Here is a 21239-nt window from a genome sequence, read left to right as displayed (position 1 = left end):
ATTTGAAATTTAATTTTACTGATGACTGTTCCATTAAAACTTATAATTAAGTATATTCATTAAAAAAAAAAAAAAGTTACAGTCCATATAGATTTCTACGATTTTGTATCAATTATTTTATTCGAATAAATAAGTATTAAAATACCTTACAGGTATATAATATTATACGTATAAATGTATATAATAATATATTGGTAAATGCATAATGAATAGTAATCAATAACATTAGATTGATTATTAGTAGGTTTTTTATTAGCATTTAATGCAGCTTAAAGCTCTGACTAATACCTATTAACTTTTAACCGTTTTGACATTAATGAAACGCGATAGAACCAACATAATATACCTTTTTTTTAAAACGGTATATTTCGTCTAAATAAATAAACCCTTCAAAAAGACCAGGTGTGTCTATGTCGTGGATATGGATTAATGATGCGCGAATACGTGAATACGTCTACAATGTTCGACGAGAGGTAGTCTTATTGTCATTAGTATTGCAGGGAAGGGTGGTTGTGAGGAAGTGAAGGATGTCACATTTAGTTGATAATAGGTATTTGATTTAACATTATTCAATTTGAATTTAATAATTTAAATTATTTTATCGTAAATATAAATATTGACATATTAAGTGTACGTTCTAACGAAATTGCTCTGCGCACAAACAAAAAAATATACGCAATTCAGGTATTCTGTATTTGATTGAAAAATTTGAATGTTTATCAAGTTGAAATAATATGTTATTGATTAACAAATAGTTTAATTAATTCTCGCGAATGGCTCGATATTCCTGACCATTTTCAAGCTTTCCCGGAAACGTATCCAAATAACGTCTAAAAATTGACCTGCTCTAAAGGTGTCATATGGACAAGAGAGTATACACATGAACAATTTGAAGGGTTCTCCATTGCGGCAATCGCGATATACGATCACTTTAAAAGGAACTGATGATTTTTTTTTTTTTATCATTATTACAAGGGAACATCCTCGAATACAATGACGGCCATTGCAGGATTAACAAAAAATGAATTTTAAGCTCTTAAACTAAATAATACGCATAGACATTAAACAAAACGGTTTTAAAATGGTATAGTACACATTATATTATAACTGATTGAGTATTAAGTAACCGTTTGAATTACTCGATTGAAGTAGATGGGTCGCGACTAAGAATTTCGCGAGGGTGGGCAGTGGAGGATAGTAATTCTTCTCTTTCCAGCCGGAGCTTACGGCATTCGGTTGAGTAGAGTTGTTTGCGGATCGAGAGCCGCAGCTGCAGGTGTGACACGAAGGAGGCACCTCCCCTGACATCAGATGACCGTATTATAGACGTGTGTCGTGTCCTGCGGGGTCGGTTTACGATGGCCTAAACCGCTGGATTATTGTCATAATAAAAAGCTCATATAATATTGTGCTCGTGTGCGCACTTGCTTTATAAGCGTCCGACCAAAGTATGATCTGCGTATACGACTATAATAATAGCACCCACAACAAGATAAAATAAATGTAAACGTAGGCCCAACCTGTATAATATTATACGTAAATGGACGCGTTCGATAAAATAAAACGATGAGTTGCCTACGCATATACGACATATTATAATATGTACACTACGTAAAAGGGCTTATGATAATATTACTGTAATATGATACGATTATATTATAATGAAAATATGAGATAGTACGACAATAATGAAATATTACTACGATATTGTTAAATCATTATATTGTACGGGACTACGCACGGCCGCCCGTGATGACTTGATGCGAAACGGCTGCATCGTGACAATCGATATTATACGTATATATAATATTAGTAGTCCACGTCCAGGGGCGGACTGGCTCCTTCAGACCGGCCTAAAAACCATTATCTAATCTAATACCTGATAACAGTATACTTATGTTTAAAATACCACACATTTTCTCGGTTGAATATTCAAAATATAAATAATAACGGTAGACGCACGACACGTTTTAGAAATACACGGTAACGATTATTTATTGGCTCAAAGAATTAATAATTTATGAAGTGTAATTTTTTTAAATTTTTTAATCTGCACTGTAGATTTTAAACCCAATATCCCATAAATTTTGCCCTTTTATTATTGTTTTTTGTCAATTTTTATCAACATTTTTATTTGAGTACTATAGAAAAGTATAAAATATAACGTGTTCTTACAAAAGCGTAACAATTAAACAAAATTAATTGAGAAAAATTAGATTTCAATACATTATCCAGGAAAATTGTATTCGTGGAGACAACGTTGTGGGATACAAATAGCTAATAGGCCTCTTAAACTATCTTTTCTATTATATTATATAAACCATTTAACCAATTTATACTGATAATTGTATACCAATCATAATTTATAAGAATTACAAGTTAACTATTACCTATTCTATTATATACAATTTTAATATTAAATTGAACTATCGTATATAAACAACAATTAGTGATAGAAACACATACGGCTGCTGGATGGCGTTATTGGCTATCATCTCTTATTTATATAAATACACTGATTCTCAGAACAGCAAAATACGATTTTAGGTATAATTGTTATCGTATTATTTATGTTATATTTTATAGATTTAAAATAGACCAAAAATTGAAAAACTATTATTATAATATAAATATCATATTGAGTTACTTATATACAACCAAACTGCCCGGCCCGAACCGGCCCCATGATTCAATTTTTCGATCGGTTCATCGGGAAATTTCCAGATGATCTTCCGATCTGCCAGTCCGCCCCTATAAATCCACTCGCAACGAATTTAGTACGTCAGCGGCGGCGAGATGACGTGCGAAAGGCGGCCGTCGCCAGACTACGCGATGGCCGCTCCGCTGGCCGACCAAATGTGACATCGTGGAATTGTCAAACCGCGTGGACGGTCAGCGGCCGCATTAATGGCCGCAATAACACGACATCATTACAAAGCGTTGTCAATACGACAGGGCGCTACGACGACGGCCCGTTCGCGGTCTGTGCAGCATTCAGGTGCTGTTCCCGAGCCGCAACGACTGTTCTGTCATAGAACAGCCTCACATAGTCGTCGTTGCGGCTAACTACCGTTGTGCCCGTTCGCAGGCAAACACGATTGTTGTTTTTGACGACTGTTCGTTCGCATTGTGAATAATTTTTCGTGTCCAAATAGTAAATGAATATTTCACGCGATACGTTTGATTTTAAAATTATTATTTTTATGTTGGTGTATCATTTAAACTTTATATAATATTATATCGATATAAAAATGTTTAAATACTTTTATGATATTAAAGAAAGCAGTCACTAAAACGACAAAAGTAAAATGAAACCGATTAAAAAAAATAATAAAACCAAAATGTTGATATTAATAAAAGTTCACAATTTTATAGTTTATGAAATTTTTAAACATTAATTATGAACCATTAAGATCGAAACTTATCACATACTATACTTTATCGATTCACTGAACGCCGCGACATCATCTCCGTAACGCCAATCATTTGTGTGGAAGATATTAGATGGGTCAGTGGCCTGTGCAATAATTTGTACGCACGCACACACTGATATACATTATTATAGTTTAAATTATTATTTATGGTCAGTATTCAGAAAACAATTTAAACACCTGAGTTAATTCGGTCGATCGCAAAAAAACTTTTTTTTAATAATAAAATAAATACTTGCAAAATATTTTTTCAAAATTTGCATTATAGGAGGGTGGACAGTCATAAATAAGAAACTAATTAATAAACGATACATAATATACTATTTTCTGTTTCGTAGTTTTAATTTGTTTTATATCGCTAAAAAAAATTAACTTACTTAAACTCGAAAAACATAATAATAATAACTGATTTTCAGATATTAATAACTGTTTAGTGTAAATGATAAAAAAATATATAAAATCTTTACAACGATACAACCAATATTTTTTTGTTTATCGTATATGCATTTGGTTTTTAACTATACTGAAGCTTGAATAATAGTTCCTTTTTGAGGTCAAATGGTTTTTACAAAAACTTATAGCCTATAGATTGGTGGCGTCCTCTTGCATGTTGTAAACTAAATACTAACTATATATAAATTTAATTTTAATAATTGTAATATTTTGTTATGTAAATAAAAATAAATATACTTTCAAAATAAAATTATTTACACATATTTATAATAATAAATAACAAGATATATGTGTATAATAACATTGTCGATATAAAATAAACAGTAGAAGTTTAAATACCTATAGTAAAAAAAAAAGATGACATTTATTTATTTATTTTGATTTTGCTATTTGATTATATACCATCCTGTAATTTTATATTCGTTTTAAAATTTTAATTTTGTCCACCAAGTGTTAATTAAAATATCGCTCTATACATGATTTTTCTGATTTATCTGCACTTCCGTAACTATAAGCGTTTTGTTTGTGCGGGTGCGTGTTGGTATACACATAAATATACATTTTTTTTTATGTTGCAATATTTCATTCACACAAATACTTATACGGATGTTCAAGTTTTTTTTTTTGACGTTAACATTTTTCAATAACACTACACGTATAATATTATGAAAGTGTTAAAGGCTGAAACTTAGTCAATCGCTGACAAATATATATTAATATCTGGAATATATAGAATGATTTTATTTATATTTTCTATCAATTTGTATTCGTATAAGTCTAATATACTTTATCATCTCTTTGAACAACGTTTGATATTATACCCATAAAATCGCAAACGTTTCCGTTTCAAATCATTCACGCTTTTTTTTATAATGTCATTATATGTCGGTGTTTTTCTTTAAACAATTTATAAACGAATCCATTGACTGCAAGGTATAAAAAGAGCATCAAATTTAATTTTACCATTTTCTAAAATTTAATATTTCCGCTGTTTTACATTAATCGCCTCACTCATTTAATACGCGTAATACCATTGAATATACGTCTCAGGATAAAACCTTGTAAAAGTACCTACCAGCCGACAACCTATACTATTTTAAAAATCTTTTCCGCTTAAGCCATAGTAGTTACATATCAGTACAATAATTTAAACATTTTAAACCGGTTTTTTATACCTATTATTAATAATATCAGTAATATTTAAAATAACAATACCTATTAAAACAATTTTGGCTCAACAATAATATAAAGTAAATAATAATTAATGCAGTTATGAAAGTAATTTAACTCACAAACCAAATGTACCGAAATGATACCCAAAATTTTGACGCTTAAACATTTTAAATAAATTAGGAACGCATAAACGGTATAAAGTCGAAAGGGATGGAATAAAAATATCAAACAATAGAAAAGTAGAAACATATAATAATAATTATAAAATAAATAAATCTACTTTTGAAGTTGTATAGCCACTATATTCTAATTTATGATTTAACAAAAATAATATGTAGCTATACTCATCGAGCATTATAATATTTTGGTAATTCAAAAGCTGTTTCAAACACAAAAGCAGTAGATATTTACAAATTATTTGCGAACAATAAAAAATCGTGCGCACCACGCCTTTCGCGCAATATTTTACTAATTTTAATTTAGTAATAATTAATATGAAATATTTTTTAACAATACAGAATTTATCGATATCGTGTTTTTTTTCGGCATAGATACCGTTTTTGTCCGCTTGACCCACCCCGTGAGTGACATAATAATGTGTCATACGATTTACTCGTTTTCAGCCCCCCACGATCACAATATTATTAATAAACGATATTAATGTCGATGTTCATTTTTCAGCTCTAACCCGACGTTGTTTTGGATGGCCATCGTTCATTTAACGTTGACGTCTCTCGTCCTGTTCGCGGTGGGCGCGATCGCTTGGCTGGACTGCCGTCACGACCCAGACTGACAAGAGCTGTACACGGGCCATCGTCCAGCCGAGCCACAGATGATGTCCCGGCCGACGACCAGCAGCTCCGTGACCATCAGCATGACGACGTTCACGCCCGACCCGCAGTCGTCGTCCGTCGGCCATCGGCTCACGCCCGGTCCCAGCCTGTTGGTCAGATCCTGTTAGCGCGGCGACGGCACTCGACCCCCGAATCCTGTTTTCCGGATACGATCGCGGCGACGACGGTTGTAATATATAGTGATAATATTATTATTATGTGTCCACCGTCATTACTACCGCGGAACGACCGTCCGATACAAAAACGAATAAATTTTGTCGTTTTTTTTTCTTTCCTTTTTTAACGTGTTTTTTTTTGTTAGCTACTGTTTTATTGTTTCGACAACGCGCGCCGTCATTATACGACCGTCATGCGAAACGATCGGATATACCCAAACGTTGTGGACACGAATTCCCCATAAATTAAATTAGATTACATTTTTAAAAAAAATGTTAGAAAAAAGTCTGAATTAGATTAAAAACGAGAAGACACTCATGACTGCAAACGGGTTTTCTGAGTTACTCGCGTGTACAGTAATTGTTTAAGTGTTATTTTGATTTATATCGAAAATTGTGTCGAAATAAATTTTCATGTTCAGATTTTATATTAACAATTAAGAGTAAGACAATGTATACATGTATTATTTTTAGAAGAGCTATTTTTACTGTATGAAAATTATTTCAAAATATGAAAGTGAGCGAACCCATTTTCCAGAAATTATTATTTTTAACATTTAAACCAAACCCTATAATATTAGTTAACAATCGAAATTAAATCAAATTACATACTTTTTCGTCATTTGATTTATTTATTATTATACAAATTTTTGTATATTTCATTGTTTTACATAACTTTCTATTTTAAAAGATATTTAATATGGTTTATAAATTTAAATAGATAAAGCAATTTTTAAAAAAATGTTTACATTGCGCAAGCTATTTCTAATGAATTTAACAAGCAATATTAACTTTCAGTCGTTGTCTTATTACAAGTAATCACCTATTACAATTATTACATAATTATATAACATTGAACTATTTTTCTAAAAAATACTACAAGGAATAACGATTAATAATAAAAAGTATAAATCAATAACTAATAGTCAATAAAACTAAGAACTTATAATTAATTTTCAAAAAATAAAATGTATAATATTTTCAAATTGATATAGTTGCAAGTTATTAAATACAACAATAATAAAAAAAAACTTCCATTGTATTTGTATGGAATATTTAAAATCATATTAAATATTTTTTAATATAAAAATTGAGTTTATCAAATTAAAAGCTGCGTTTCTTTGAAGTATTATTTTCATTTTAAACGACTACTGTTCATAATTGATTTTGAATTTCAATGTATTCAAATTCGTCATACATAAAATCAATTAAATTTCTTTGTATGACCAAATTAAATTAGACAGCATAATGCATATACATTTATAACTTTTTAGATTAATTTGTGACACTTTTTTCGCTCAATACTTTTATTAGGAGGTATTTGTTTATACCTATTATAAATTGTTGGTTATATTATTACCAACTAACCAACTTAACATGTTTTATTAATTATCTGCCTAAACTATATTCACATCGCGTTACCTGTATCACTATAATTGGTATAATAATTTAAGGAGACACTTCAGTATAATAATATGCCTTATTTAAATAAAAGTCATTAATATGTATTATGCAATTATAATAATATGTAAAATATAAAATCAATTTCAATGTTTAACATTGACAAATTATTACTGATGTGTCGAATCGTTAATCATAATATTAGTTTAGAAATAATTTGACAAGTTTATTTGTAATTTATTGAATCTATGAATTTATGTATAATATTGAATACATAATATTATGTAAACATTATAAAATATAATTTTATGGTGGCAACGTTGTTAATTTGTATGATTTAGACTAAATGCTATTTTTTACAAAATACAATTTTGTTTTTACTTTTCACACATATATTCTGCTTTAGTGCCTTTTTAACAAAACAGCTGTGTATAAGATATTGAATAAATTGTGTAAGTACTCTTACGATTATTTATTTATATAAAACGTCGAGTACAAGTTAAAAAACATGCCACTTCAAATGTAATACTTGATCTAAATCTTTGAAAATTGTTCCTTACATTATTACATAGATTAAAAAATGAATAATATAATTAAAAAATACTATGGTTCCATATTCAGTATTATCAAAATCCAAAATGATATTCATACTGCTATAATATGTTATTTTTAAGTTTTTCGTATTTAATAAGGTAACTTTTTGAGAACTTGAACGAAATCATGAATGCATTGATTTTAAAACGATGTTTTTTTTTTTTGTATTTAAGTATTATTGATAAATACTATATTATAATAAAATCAATGATATAATTGTATACGTGATAAATAGTTGATAAATGATTCAATTTTCATATGATCATGCAAACCTAGTTTTGAAAATGCACAAGTAACTCCTTCTCCCACCAATTAAAATTCTATCAAGTGGCCGGAAAAATATTATTCTAGCAATTTTCCAGTAAAAACATTTGAAATTCCTTTCTAATTTCTGCGCATACAATTCATCTATTTTTCTCTATGCGTGAATATCCGAACTTACGATTATTTATAAAATGTACAAAACACTCCTCATGTTAACCCGTCAAATGACGTAAAATTAAAATTCATAGAAATGTCAATCAACATGTCTCTCTGGAAAACTACGACGGTGAAAATTGGCTTTTTCGAAAAGTATTTTTCTGAATAAAGCATCACTGTTCACGTTATTCCAGCGAACGTTCAAACCTAATTTTGATGTTCGCCCGAAGCTCGCTTTCCCCTGCCAAATAAAAATCACATTAAGTTTATTTTTTACCTATATAATGCACGCCATACTCGTGCAAAAGTGCCAGTTTTGTTTTTAAAACTCACGACGCTCCTAACACCACGCACAAATCTACTGCCGACCGTCGACCACACAGCGTTCACATAATTATGCGATGGTATCGTATCAACCCGACGGTCACGCGTCGCCGTCACAAGAGCGACGCATGTCTTTAAACGGAACTGTGCTAGTGATGTATCACAATATTCGTAATAGTCTTAATTTAAAACTCGTCAAATATCGCGTACAACATTATAATGTCATAATGATGATATCATCACTGTACCGGATGAGCCGCCGACGGACCGTCACGACGGCGCCTCGCCGTATACCAATTAATGTTGTGACTGGCTGTCGACACGTGTTGTCCGCCGCTCCTCGCAAACAATAATATCACATCCGGAGACGTGGTGAGTGCGGACCAGAGTCGAACGACAAGATATCACTATGCGTACGATAATAATAATAATGTTATGTATTTTTTTTCTCAGCTTTTACGACTCATCCAGGCTCATCGCTCCTAAAACCGATTTATTCCATATCTGTCATGCGTAAGTCAGATCCAGGTTTCCATTCCAATCCACTCTTAGTTTCTCCGTGTCTTTTCTAACAACATCAAGCCACTTTTGTCTGGGAAGTCCCCTTAGTTTTCTCTGATATATTTTATTAACGTACTATTATACCATCTTAATAAGAGAACCATCAGTTGCCAAAAATGTATTAAATTGACCTTATGTTTTACTTTATTCAATACATTCTAACATAATGTTAATGTTTTAAATTATAAAACTCAAACTTACACTCCTGCCACGGACAATAAATTATTAAAATGCATTATATTTTATTTTCATATAACTAATAAATTATTATTATTATATCAGAATAATATCTATTATGTGAAATGGATAGTTATTTTTGGAACAAATTGGCCCTGTTGTATTTCATTCCGTATGTGTATCTTATATCACAGAATTGAACTTGATTGAAAGTTGATGATCAATGGAATATTTAAGTGTTTTAGTCCAAGTTCACTATTATTATTATTTGTATTATTTTTTAACATCAAAACATAGATTATAATAAATATCACTTGAAATTAATAAACAATTACGAGATCTAGTTAATGTATAGAATTACTATGTATAAATATAATAATCTGTTCGAAAAACAAGCAATTATGATAGTTCTTATAAAAACTCGTATAATATAATCATATATTCAATTTTAGGAATATCTTATTTTAATATATTGAGTAAAAATAATGGTTTGGGTGATTGGGCCATGGTAATATAATATACATAATATTATACACTAGCAGCATTAATTAAATTATAACATAATTTGCTCGTCGTCGTCAAATTTGTATTGGAAAAATGTGTCCGTAGAGTTTAATTGAATGAAATATAATATTATATTAAAAAATAATAATAAAAAAGACCACCTAAAAGTTTAAAACGGGTACAATAAGAATCAAAATCTTCGTTTAAATATTACAATACTATTAGATAATAATAATATAATAATAGGTATATCAATAAATAATAATAATAGTATTTGGAAAAATAAACGGGTCCAGAAATACTAATTTCGGCCTATTAGAATTGATTAACGTATATAGGTATACTGTACTATAGCTGGCTAGTAATAAACAACGCTGTAGTCGTCGTCAGGGAGATTTTCGAACTTATCGGCCACAGTATCCGACGATATTCCAAATAATTCGATTTTCAATTCAACTTTCAAGACGAATGTACTCAACACAATATTTTGAACAACAACATGGCCTCCTCGAACGTCACAAAAGCGTTATTAAACGACGTCTTTCTCGATATTGCTTCCATCGTAGATATACTTACAATCATTGTCGATAGCGATACAGACCTGCGAGGAGACGAGACGGTCGAAAGCGCGACCAGTGAAGTAATAATGAAAGAACCGTTGTCGTCGGTGTGCAGACCGCCGTCCGAACCGCTTATGCGGACCGTCGATAATAATCCCGAAACGGGAACGGCTGCGGCGGGTGACGAAAACGGGTCGCGTGGCGACGACGAAATCGCGGCGCACGACGTCTTGCCGGCTAAGGGTATGGAGGTAAGAAACGGTTTTGGCGAACTTGTCGGTTTACGTGAACCGGATGCAACACCCCTACAACGCGCGCCACGCCGACGACGTTTTACCGCGGCGGTGTGGCGAAACGTCGCGCGCGTTGCATTGGCCGCGTGTTGCATCCGATGCGAATAGCGTCCGGAGCCCAACGACTTACCCCCCACCCCTTAGCCGAAAACATCGGACAGGACGAGTGCAGCGGTCGTCGTGATCTCGTGGTTTCCGTGATGCGCTCTCGGTCCTCTGGCGGTCGTGCGGACGTCCGGATGCTTAGGCAGCGTGCGGAGTGACGGATGACGGCGACGCGGTTAGGTTAGTAGTACCGATGCGGGCAACGATTCCGCCCCAACCGTACCGACGACGGTGCGATGGCCACTCATAACGACGGCGGCGGCGAAAACTTAATTCACAGGGTGATGAGTTTATAAATGAGTTAGGAATATGGTCGTCAGCGGCACCGGACCCGCGGTCACCCGACGGAGACGCGGTCTACGAGATGCCTGCAGCAGGATATCCGCGGAGAGTATCAGGACTTTGGCGCGTTGTGGCGCAGTTCGCCGACTCACTTGTTTGTCCTGCGGCAATGCAGCCGGCCGAGTCTCGCCACCGTGCACCGGTTCCGTGTAGCACACCAATAACGCTGTTTGCTCGTCCCGTGTTTCGGTCACCACCGTCTGTCGTCAGAATCGCCATCTTATGCAATGTCGTCGCGCACGACATCGCGCGCTAGCTCTGTCGTCGTCAACCGTCGTCCTCGCGGCCGAGACAGCCGACCCTCGCTTTCGGCCGTAATGGTCGACGCATCACGTGCCCGAGCAAACGCGCCCGGCGATACTCATCGTTTGCCCGCAGGACCGGTCGCGAGAATGTCGCAAAGGTGACCCAGTGGCCTACAACTTGCGATATCTCGCACCAACTACTCCATCTCGTATCCCCTACTGCTCGTTTATTGTGTCATCCTGTCCTATGTCTTTTTTTTGGGGGTTTTTTTCATTTTGTCTACAATTTTTGGCTACTTTCGCAACTTTTTTCTGGTTTATACATGTTTTCTTTTTTAATTTCTTAAATGAGCATTTTTTTTCTACTTATTTTATTTTGGCCTACAACGTATTAATTTTTATCTATTTTTTTATTTTTTTTTTCAAGCCAGTCAAATTTTTTTCCTAATACATTTTGTTTTTTTTTTTTTTTATATTAAATTTTGTGCCACGTTGAGCCTCCTGATTATTTCCTTTGTTTAATTATTATGAAATTTAAAATGTATTTTTCTACGTAAGTCAGTAAGCCACGTTTTATTATTTATTAAAAATGTTAATAAAATTTTTTTGTTCATACAAAAAATTATTGTTTCTTATTTTTATATAGTTAATAATGTAATACGTACACGATGTTAACTAATATAATCGTTAATATATAATATTTATATATACTTAACAGAAGATTCGTTTGTACGTATATTGTAAATAGAATTACATGAATATGTTCATGATTGACCTACATGCACTATAAATATTAAATACGTAATATATAATGTTTAAAGAAGTACTTAAAACATCGTTTACATTAAACGCGGTGAATTTTAAATACAACACTGACGGATAAAGCAAGGATAAGTATATAAACTAGGTATGAGTTGTAAATATATATGTTATGTAGTACATGAATGTCATTACTTGCTAGTCAAATTTTAAGCAATATAATTAATTAAACAAATTCAAAATTATAATAACATAACTATGTCGAAAAATAAAATAAATATAAATAATTTTTGAAAGCGTTTTAGAGGTAGCATGATATACCATATTTTCTAAATTTGTCTTCCGTTATTCTATTATAATCTGAACAAATTGTATAACAAGTACTAAGGAATCACTTTAGGTCTAGATATGAATTTGAGCAGTATTACAATTGTTATAGCCATATAAATCCTTCAATGCGAAAATTTACATACGCGTTTTTTTCAAAAAAGTGGTTTTTAGCGGCCTTAAGTATTAAATATTTCGATTTTCGTGATTTTATTGCTATAAAAATAAATTCCGGTGGTCCCTTATTCAAGCTAGCACATTTGCGGAAGCTTCCCGTACGATCTAAACACATAAAAGACGTTAAACTAGTTTTTTACGTCAAAATCGTCAAAAAGTGACAAAGGCCAATCAAATAAAATAAAATATCGAAAAATTCGCATTTTTTTCGCGCTTAAGCTGTTTTGGCAATACATCTAACAGCGCGTGTAAAGTATAAGAGATCAAAAATAAATCCTTCACCGCGAAAACTTGCATATGCGTTGTTTTCAAAAAAGTGGTTGATGGGCCCAGATCAGATGACGATCCATATGGAGGCCTATGTACCGAACGTTTTATGTGGGTAGAATGGGTAGGTTATTGAGAGTTATTGTAGGGCAATTCCTTGGTCTAAGTGTCAATATACAACGAGCAGATTTTGACTCATTTATCTTAATTCCCCAAATTGTATACCATGTGACCCCAACAAATGTCTAAAACGCAGATGGTGTCGCAACCATCTAACTGATTAAAAAAAAAAAAAAAAAAAAACCAAAAACCACTTCACACTCCATGAAGTTTCAACGCTGGATGGATTCTTCAATCAACTCAACTGTCACCTTTTATCCGATACATCACTTTTACTCATTCTAAAGATATATATTTACAGATTGTTTAAATAGGAATAAAAGTTTTAAAAAATATACGAGTATGATATATACGTAAGTATAATATAGTTATCAAAATAAAAAATAATTATAAATATTAATTGAAATATTTGAAAATGTTCACTTCTTATTATGAAAGTCTATAGGAAAGCAATGTAAATTAAATCAATGTCAGCCATAAATAAAACAAATAGTTTGATTTCCACATTAAATAAATCGTAATAAGTATTTTAGCATTAATGATTATTAATAATAAAAAAACGAATGATATGAAATTCAGGTTAAATTATCGATTTAATCAAACATTTAATAAAGGTAAGAATTTTTTAACAAAAAGAATTTTTCATAAGCCAATTAATTAAAAAAAAAAAAAATACCAATAACCTTACCATTTCTTATTGATTGAACACTCAATGTGGAATAATGGAAACATTAAATTAGAATAAAAATATTATAGTATTCAATATATTGTGTACAAAACTATTAGAAATTTGTCCGGAATAAGTGATAACTATATTCAGTGGCGTATCCAGGGGGGCATAGGAGCCATGCCCCCCTCGTTGGCTGTATTTACTATTTTTTATTTTAAAGATTTATATTTATTTGTATACATGAACGCATACTACAATATGTCTTATAAAATTAAAGACAGTGTGTTATTGTACACAATGATATTTTTCATTTATTTTAAGATATTATCTTTTTATAATATATTATACCATACCATTGTAATAATATTATAATATGCCTTTTATTTACAAAGTGTACCTTATGTTTTCGTGGCCGAACGTGAATTTTTTTTATTAACTTGTATAGAAAAACTAATACTATTATAAATTGAGAATGATTCAATTATTAAAGCTGTTTATATGGTATATCAATTATCAATAATATACAAATTTAATTTTAGCATAGTACTAAGAGGTAATTCATCTGTAATTATTAATTAATATGCTAACTATTGGCAAAAATGTTTGGACTCTCCCTTCAATGTTAATGTGTTATCAGTGGGTACTAACTACTAGGTGACCTTTTTTCAAAATTGTTCATGTTTATTTATTTTCTCTAGCTCTTAATTAAGAATTATCATGTTATGTTATGCTCATGGTTTCCATTGTGTTTAGAAAAACAAACTTTATAATTTGTAAGCAAAATTAAATTTTAAAAAAATCCCTTATGTACGGGGTTAGTAAACTTTATTATAATTTATAATTATATATTATCCTGGTCGAAAATCCATTGTTTTTTAATAAATAAAACATCTTATATTCGTATGTTAATATATACCAAACAGTTGTTTCGCATTACTTAGTTCTGTATAGTTGGTATCCCTTAAAACAATATCCAATAATAATTGCTTATTAAAATAATGAAACTTCTTAATTCAAAATGAGATGTATCCAGCAATAATAGTCCATAGGCTATTAAACTATTAATTATAATTCCATGCAAAAACGTCTTTCAAATATTCGATTAATTGTATTTTTACATTTTCAGAAACCCAAAGTGGCAAAATATATAATAAATTAAATCCTTGTACTTCAAACTTTTAAATAAGCATAGTGAATAATAAGTAGTAAATTAATATAATATTTATTTAAGGTATTGTGAATGCTTTGAACCGACAAATCGTTATAGAGCTAACAAACATAATATATACAATTTTGAATATTTTTTTATGCTAAAAAAACTGAATAAGCCTTAACCGCTCAAATAATGTAAAACACATAAAGAAAAAGAAATGCAAAGGGTCCATACATTTGAAATAACTCATAATAAAAATAAAAAACTAGTTTATTCAACTTTATATAGTAATTGAAATGATTATAAAAAAGAGTACTGATAGTATTTTATTTTATTTTTTGTTGGGAGAGGAATATTTTGTCCTATTTTGTACGTTATACATTTATACGTAAATTTTACTCCACGCACGATATTGACCTTTTTGGTATCACTACTGTGACCCTTTTTTTGGTATTCCGCGAGACTATAATATTATATGTATAATATACATTTTATAACACAATTATGATTTAATGAAGCGTTTAGATTTACCATTCACATAACTTTGTCACAGGCCCATTTTCTCAGTATCTTGTGGAGATTTGGAATTGTATTTTATTAATAGGTAGGAACGTTAAAATATGCTATCACTTATCAGTGAATAAGTAATATTTTAGAATGGTGAAATTAGTATATTATATATTTATATCGTATCTTCTGTTTATAATGAGTAACGACTAAATGTTACCACAGATAAATGAGATACGAGTAATTAGCTTTTATCGAAATGTTCGTGTTAAAATGGTAAATTCATTAAAATGTATAAATAAATAAAACAGTTTGAGCAAAATATATGAAATTCTTAAACATTAAGTGTACTGAATTTAACCTACACATCGTGTTTATTATATACTATTACTATTTAGCATCAACTACAATATCAAGTATATACAACGTTCAGCTTATAAATATTTTATAGGAAAAAAATAAGTATAATCATATATCTGCATTGTTTTTAATCGTATTTAAAAAGATTTTCAAGGGGTAAAATGTACCTACTTTGAACATTTTTTTCAAAAAACTTGAAACATTTTTAATTTATTTGTTTATAGTTTATAAACAAATATATATTTTCTGTCATCTTTTGAAATTGTTATGATAAATTATGTTTATAACCAATTATTGCAGTATTTTTAGTATCGATTACTTTATTCATAACAATAATAACATTTTTTACTGTCTCATTATATAAAATATCAATTAGTTTAGTATCTTTGATCTTGGTGTGATCATTATGTATCGATCAAAATGTCATTAATCACAGTGCACACTACACACTTACTTAGTACTGAATCTTGATACTTGCACAGATTGACAATATTTATGGAGGGAGCCGGGAGGTAACAAGTATAGAAGGCCACCGGCATTGGCGCTGCCGCCATACCAACAAAACCTCGTGATTACCCCACTATATATGTAATTGAACTTTATAACGTCATACGGTTAAGCCACTTCAATTCAAACTACTTCAATAAGTCCAATTCGCCCTCGGGTCGACGGTTAGGTTACCGACTGACCTGACTACCGTACAATGCTACTTTAATTTGTTAAACGACTCCTCCGCATAATTCTGTTCCACTAACCGTCACCATAAATCAATGAAATAATAATTGTACATATTATACCTTCCTATCTTATGGAATATTTAAGCCTTATCAGAATTCAGAAGTATAATTACTGTCTTTTCATTTCTACTTGAAAACTGGATTCATCCGTTTTTGTATACATTTGTGGTAGAGCTTACTAGTTATAAATATAATAAGACGTATTCCGCGCGTGCTCAATCACCATAACTGTTTGTTTATACATTCGTGATTGTTTTATAACTACAAATGTTCAAAGTTGAAACATGTACAGTGAATTAAGTTATTCATCGACATTACCATAACGTAACTAGAAATTATTTGGAGTTATAATATTGATTTCAATTAAATTTATTTTGTAAGAATTATTATACTAAAAATAAATAATTTAAAACCATTTTTTCTTGAAGACTCAACACGGTCAAACCTTTATTATAAATAGCACCCAAAAATATGAGTCCAAAACTCTCGACGTCCGAACATTTACTTAAATGGTTTATTAATTATTCAGGAAATAAAAAAGAATTGTGTTTTTAATAAAAGACGTAATGACAAAACTAAGATATTTTTATGATGACACCTCTATCTTGTACATTGATATTCACGATACTTCTTAAAGACTATTTCGCACTAGTTATTTAGTATTTTACTAATTTTAAAAGTATACGTAGTTATACATTATTCTCATTTTTTTTTTTTTTTTTTTTTTTTAATCAATGTTGAACATCAAAAATAGACGTTTTGCTTTCCCTGCAAAAAATGTGTAATGTAATGCGCGTATGTATTGTATAAAAAAAATAATTGGAATACCTACGACATTGTTTATACGTTGGGTTAGATAATAAAATAAATACACCAAAAATAATTAAATCCATGTTTCGTTTGTCTTTTTTCTATTTGTTCTATATATATTATATATATATATTAAACAAATTAGTTTACGATCCCATTTCACCATCATAATCCAATAATAATTAATAATAATTAATCAAAATAATACAATATGCGTATAGACACGTTCCCGCAACTGCACTAAATAATTATTTCTATATCACACCACAACACTCAGTTCCAACGCTTTTATTACAAGTGAAATAGATGATAATATTATATTAAAACATTTTTGCGAGAATTCATGTCTGTTAAAATAAATGCGTATATAGTATAGAAACTATAAACTTAAAAAAATATGTGACAATAAACTAAATAAAATATATTATATCAGCTGTTCTGACAATATTATATTATATTTCCAGTTATGAAAATCGCGTCTATTTGTTCACATCAAGTGTGATATTCCATCAAAGCAGTAGTGATATAAAGTGTCATTTTCCTTAATCGCCACAATCATAAAGCATTCGACATCTTTTCAAAACTTAATCCGTAATTTTCATCTGGTTTTAATGAAAATCTGTACAGTGAAAATGATTTTTAATACTTGTTATACGTTTTTAATAGTGCATACTAGCCATGTATAATGTAACAGTAGATAAACCATACAAGATCTCCCAATATTAATATAATAACTTATATATCTTAATGATTATCTTATATAATTTATTTATTTTTATCTGAATACCTTATTGTTCATTGTGACCAATCATCAAATAAATAAATATTATCAACTTTCTAAAAGTAGAAAATATTTTGAAAAAAATTTAAATAGTTGAACAAATGTTAGAAATATGTTATAATATAATAAAACACTATTATTTCATATAGGTATATACCAATACAAGTAACTAAGTAAACATTAAGCCGGGTCTTACAGTTATGTTGTCTGCGTGTCATGTCTAAAAGTCAGCCTAACACACGGTAAATGATGGTTAGTGAATGATACCATGATTACAGCGGCCATTAAGATTCTTATTATAAGAATACGATACAAGGTGGCCAAAAACGTAGCAGCATTATTCTTTATTTTTATAATTCTTTATTCGTTTTAATTTTACTATGCGACTATAGATATTCTACAACATATTTGAGTGTAATTATATTTTATATTTATTTGCACAAACTTAATTACACTACTAAAAAGTAACCAAATGTTGTTAAGTTATTGTTATTTTTTTAATCTTTTATCTAATTAAATCACGTTTAACTATTTTTTATATTATTGTGATTTTTAACCATGATTTAATTATTTTATGTTTTCGATTAATCTATTTACCACATGTTTTGGTATGATTTTCTTGTAATAACATAATAGAACAGTTATTTTGCTATTATTTTGCAGTCATTATCATATTAATTCAATTTTAATCAATATTTAATGTACACATTTTTAAATGTTTTATTATATTTTCGTATTGTCCTAAAGCACCCTGATAACTATTTTGTTTATAATATGATTTTTTTTTAGCGAATACTGTTAAAATACGACCAATGAAGCAAAAAAAAGGCATCAGTATCCTACTATTTTTTTATATTCTATTTTAAATAAAATCTCAAAAGATTTTTCTCATGCATATGCAAATATTAAAGACCTAAACGGCCCAGATTCAATGCCAGCATGTCAAAGCTATCAGACCAAACGGCGGGTAATTAAAAATATTTATTGGGCTGTGCCAAAATAGTCCAGAAATTAGATTTTTAACCGAACCAGGAAACAAAATAAAAATATACTTTGCCAGCTGAACTTAAAGTGATAAAATTATAATCTTTTATATATTTTTAAATGATTCTTATAAAATATATTTCAAATTAATATTTAATTGACATTTAAAAAAAAACAACAAACAGTAGGTCATTTGCATATTTTACTTAATAAGACAATAAAATATTTTAAAGGTGAGCGTTTGCAAATTCAAACAAATATTTTAATAAAGCTTAACAGTTAAATACTTACTATAATACCTTTTAAATAATATAATAGTATAATTTATCTATGTATCTAATGGTTCTAATGTATATATCGTAGGCATATAGTCAAATCTGCAGGCATTTTACTAAATGCCTAGGCATAAAGTCAAAAAATTTAATATAATATATAACTATATTTTATAAGTATTTATTAATTATATGTGATAGTACGAGTATAAAAATGAATAAAAATGTTATATTATATTATAATTACAAATGTTTGTTAATTTTTAGTTTTTACTTGTTCTTACATGTTTTTATTTGGTGACATTTGCTGGAACATTTAGTTTAAAAAAAAAAATGTTAAATGTTCTATGACTAAATGTCTAAGCGGATAGTGAAATTGCATAAAAATTTAATAATTTGACTTTAGGCCTATAATCTGACATCTTATGTTTATTATCTTTATCACTCTAAGACTCCATCCATTGTGTTTTTCAGCTTCTTATGTACTGTATAATAAATTAATTCACAAAAAGAAATTAGTTCTGTATTTGAAAAAATGATATAAAAAATAATAATATAATATTGTTATGAATTAGTAATTTAAAAAGATACTAGTAAAAATATATACTAATAACTGACATTAATGGGTGCAATCAAGTTATCGTTAAATAAATGTATAGCCATAATATTATAGTCAATACATTGCACTAATGCCTAATATAATATGGATTATAGAATAATGAACAAAATGATTACATAGTACCTGTTAAACTGTATAATAGTAGATAGTATATTCGTGTATGAAAAATTCAGAGATTAGTTATTTATCGGTATCCTTTTTCTAACCAAAAATAGGTGGGGATCCTGGAATTTAGATGGAATCTGACTTGTGCCACAGCAATAACGTATCACTGTGTTGCCTATGCGTGCATTCTAAGGCGTTATTTAATTAATATAATCTAAAAATTGAAGTAAAATTCAAAAATTTCAAATGTGTCAATATAGCTTAAAATTACAAAATATTCATGATGGATAGAAATTGATAATTTTAGAAATAGTGGAATGTTTCAAGTGTCTAAATTTATATTTATGAATTTAAAAAAAAATGAAAAATCGTAATTTTTTTATGATCTACCCATTTCTATCAAAATCTATCAAAACTTCTTTGTACACTTATAAAATGATAATACATATAGACAAACTTGGTTTTTTAATTTCAGAAAAAACAACTCATGAAGAATTTTGCATTAAATTTTTATGTCGTAAGTATTAAAATAAAATACCTAATCCGCCTACCAACACGTTTGAACAAATTCAAACATTAACACCATCTCACCCAAAAAAGCATTCGATTCGGGACAAAAATCAAGAATTATAAACTTCCTCAAAGCCTCACAGTAAGCATACATATAAAATTCACCAAAGCTTCATTACTAAAATTATTGTAATATTATGTTCTCATGAAAATGTTCACAATACTTGTCTAAAATTTTAAATTATTATGGGCTATTATACAATGTATTTGAAATCTAATCATAATAATTAAAAAAATACCTATTTTATGAATTTTACGAATTCCATCAAAAAATTTCAAAATAATAATAATAATAATATAAAAATGTATTCATGCATTTCGATATTTTTTAATTCTTTTTTAATTTTTGTAACAATTACTTATGATAAAAATGACTGACATCATTATGTTAAAGTAATATATTCATATTTTAACTAAGAATCCAAAATT

General features: G+C 29.7%; 1 protein-coding gene across 2 annotated transcripts in view; it reads left to right on the top strand.

The window, feature by feature from the left end:
• Window positions 1-7932, top strand: part of LOC132922858 (uncharacterized) — a 139805-nt gene extending 131873 nt beyond the window's left edge. For both annotated transcript variants that reach the window (XM_060986576.1, XM_060986577.1), the window contains one exon: window positions 5739-7932. In XM_060986576.1, the coding sequence (XP_060842559.1) occupies window positions 5739-5850 (112 nt within the window). In that variant the 3' untranslated portion in view covers window positions 5851-7932. The remainder of the gene's footprint in view (window positions 1-5738) is intronic.
• The last annotated feature ends 13307 nt before the right edge of the window (window positions 7933-21239 follow it).

This window comes from Rhopalosiphum padi, chromosome 2, assembly GCF_020882245.1.
Source record: "Rhopalosiphum padi isolate XX-2018 chromosome 2, ASM2088224v1, whole genome shotgun sequence".
NCBI lineage: Eukaryota > Metazoa > Arthropoda > Insecta > Hemiptera > Aphididae > Rhopalosiphum > Rhopalosiphum padi.
The sequence above is the reverse complement of the archived record's forward strand: the minus strand, read 5'-3'. Positions and strand labels throughout refer to the sequence as shown.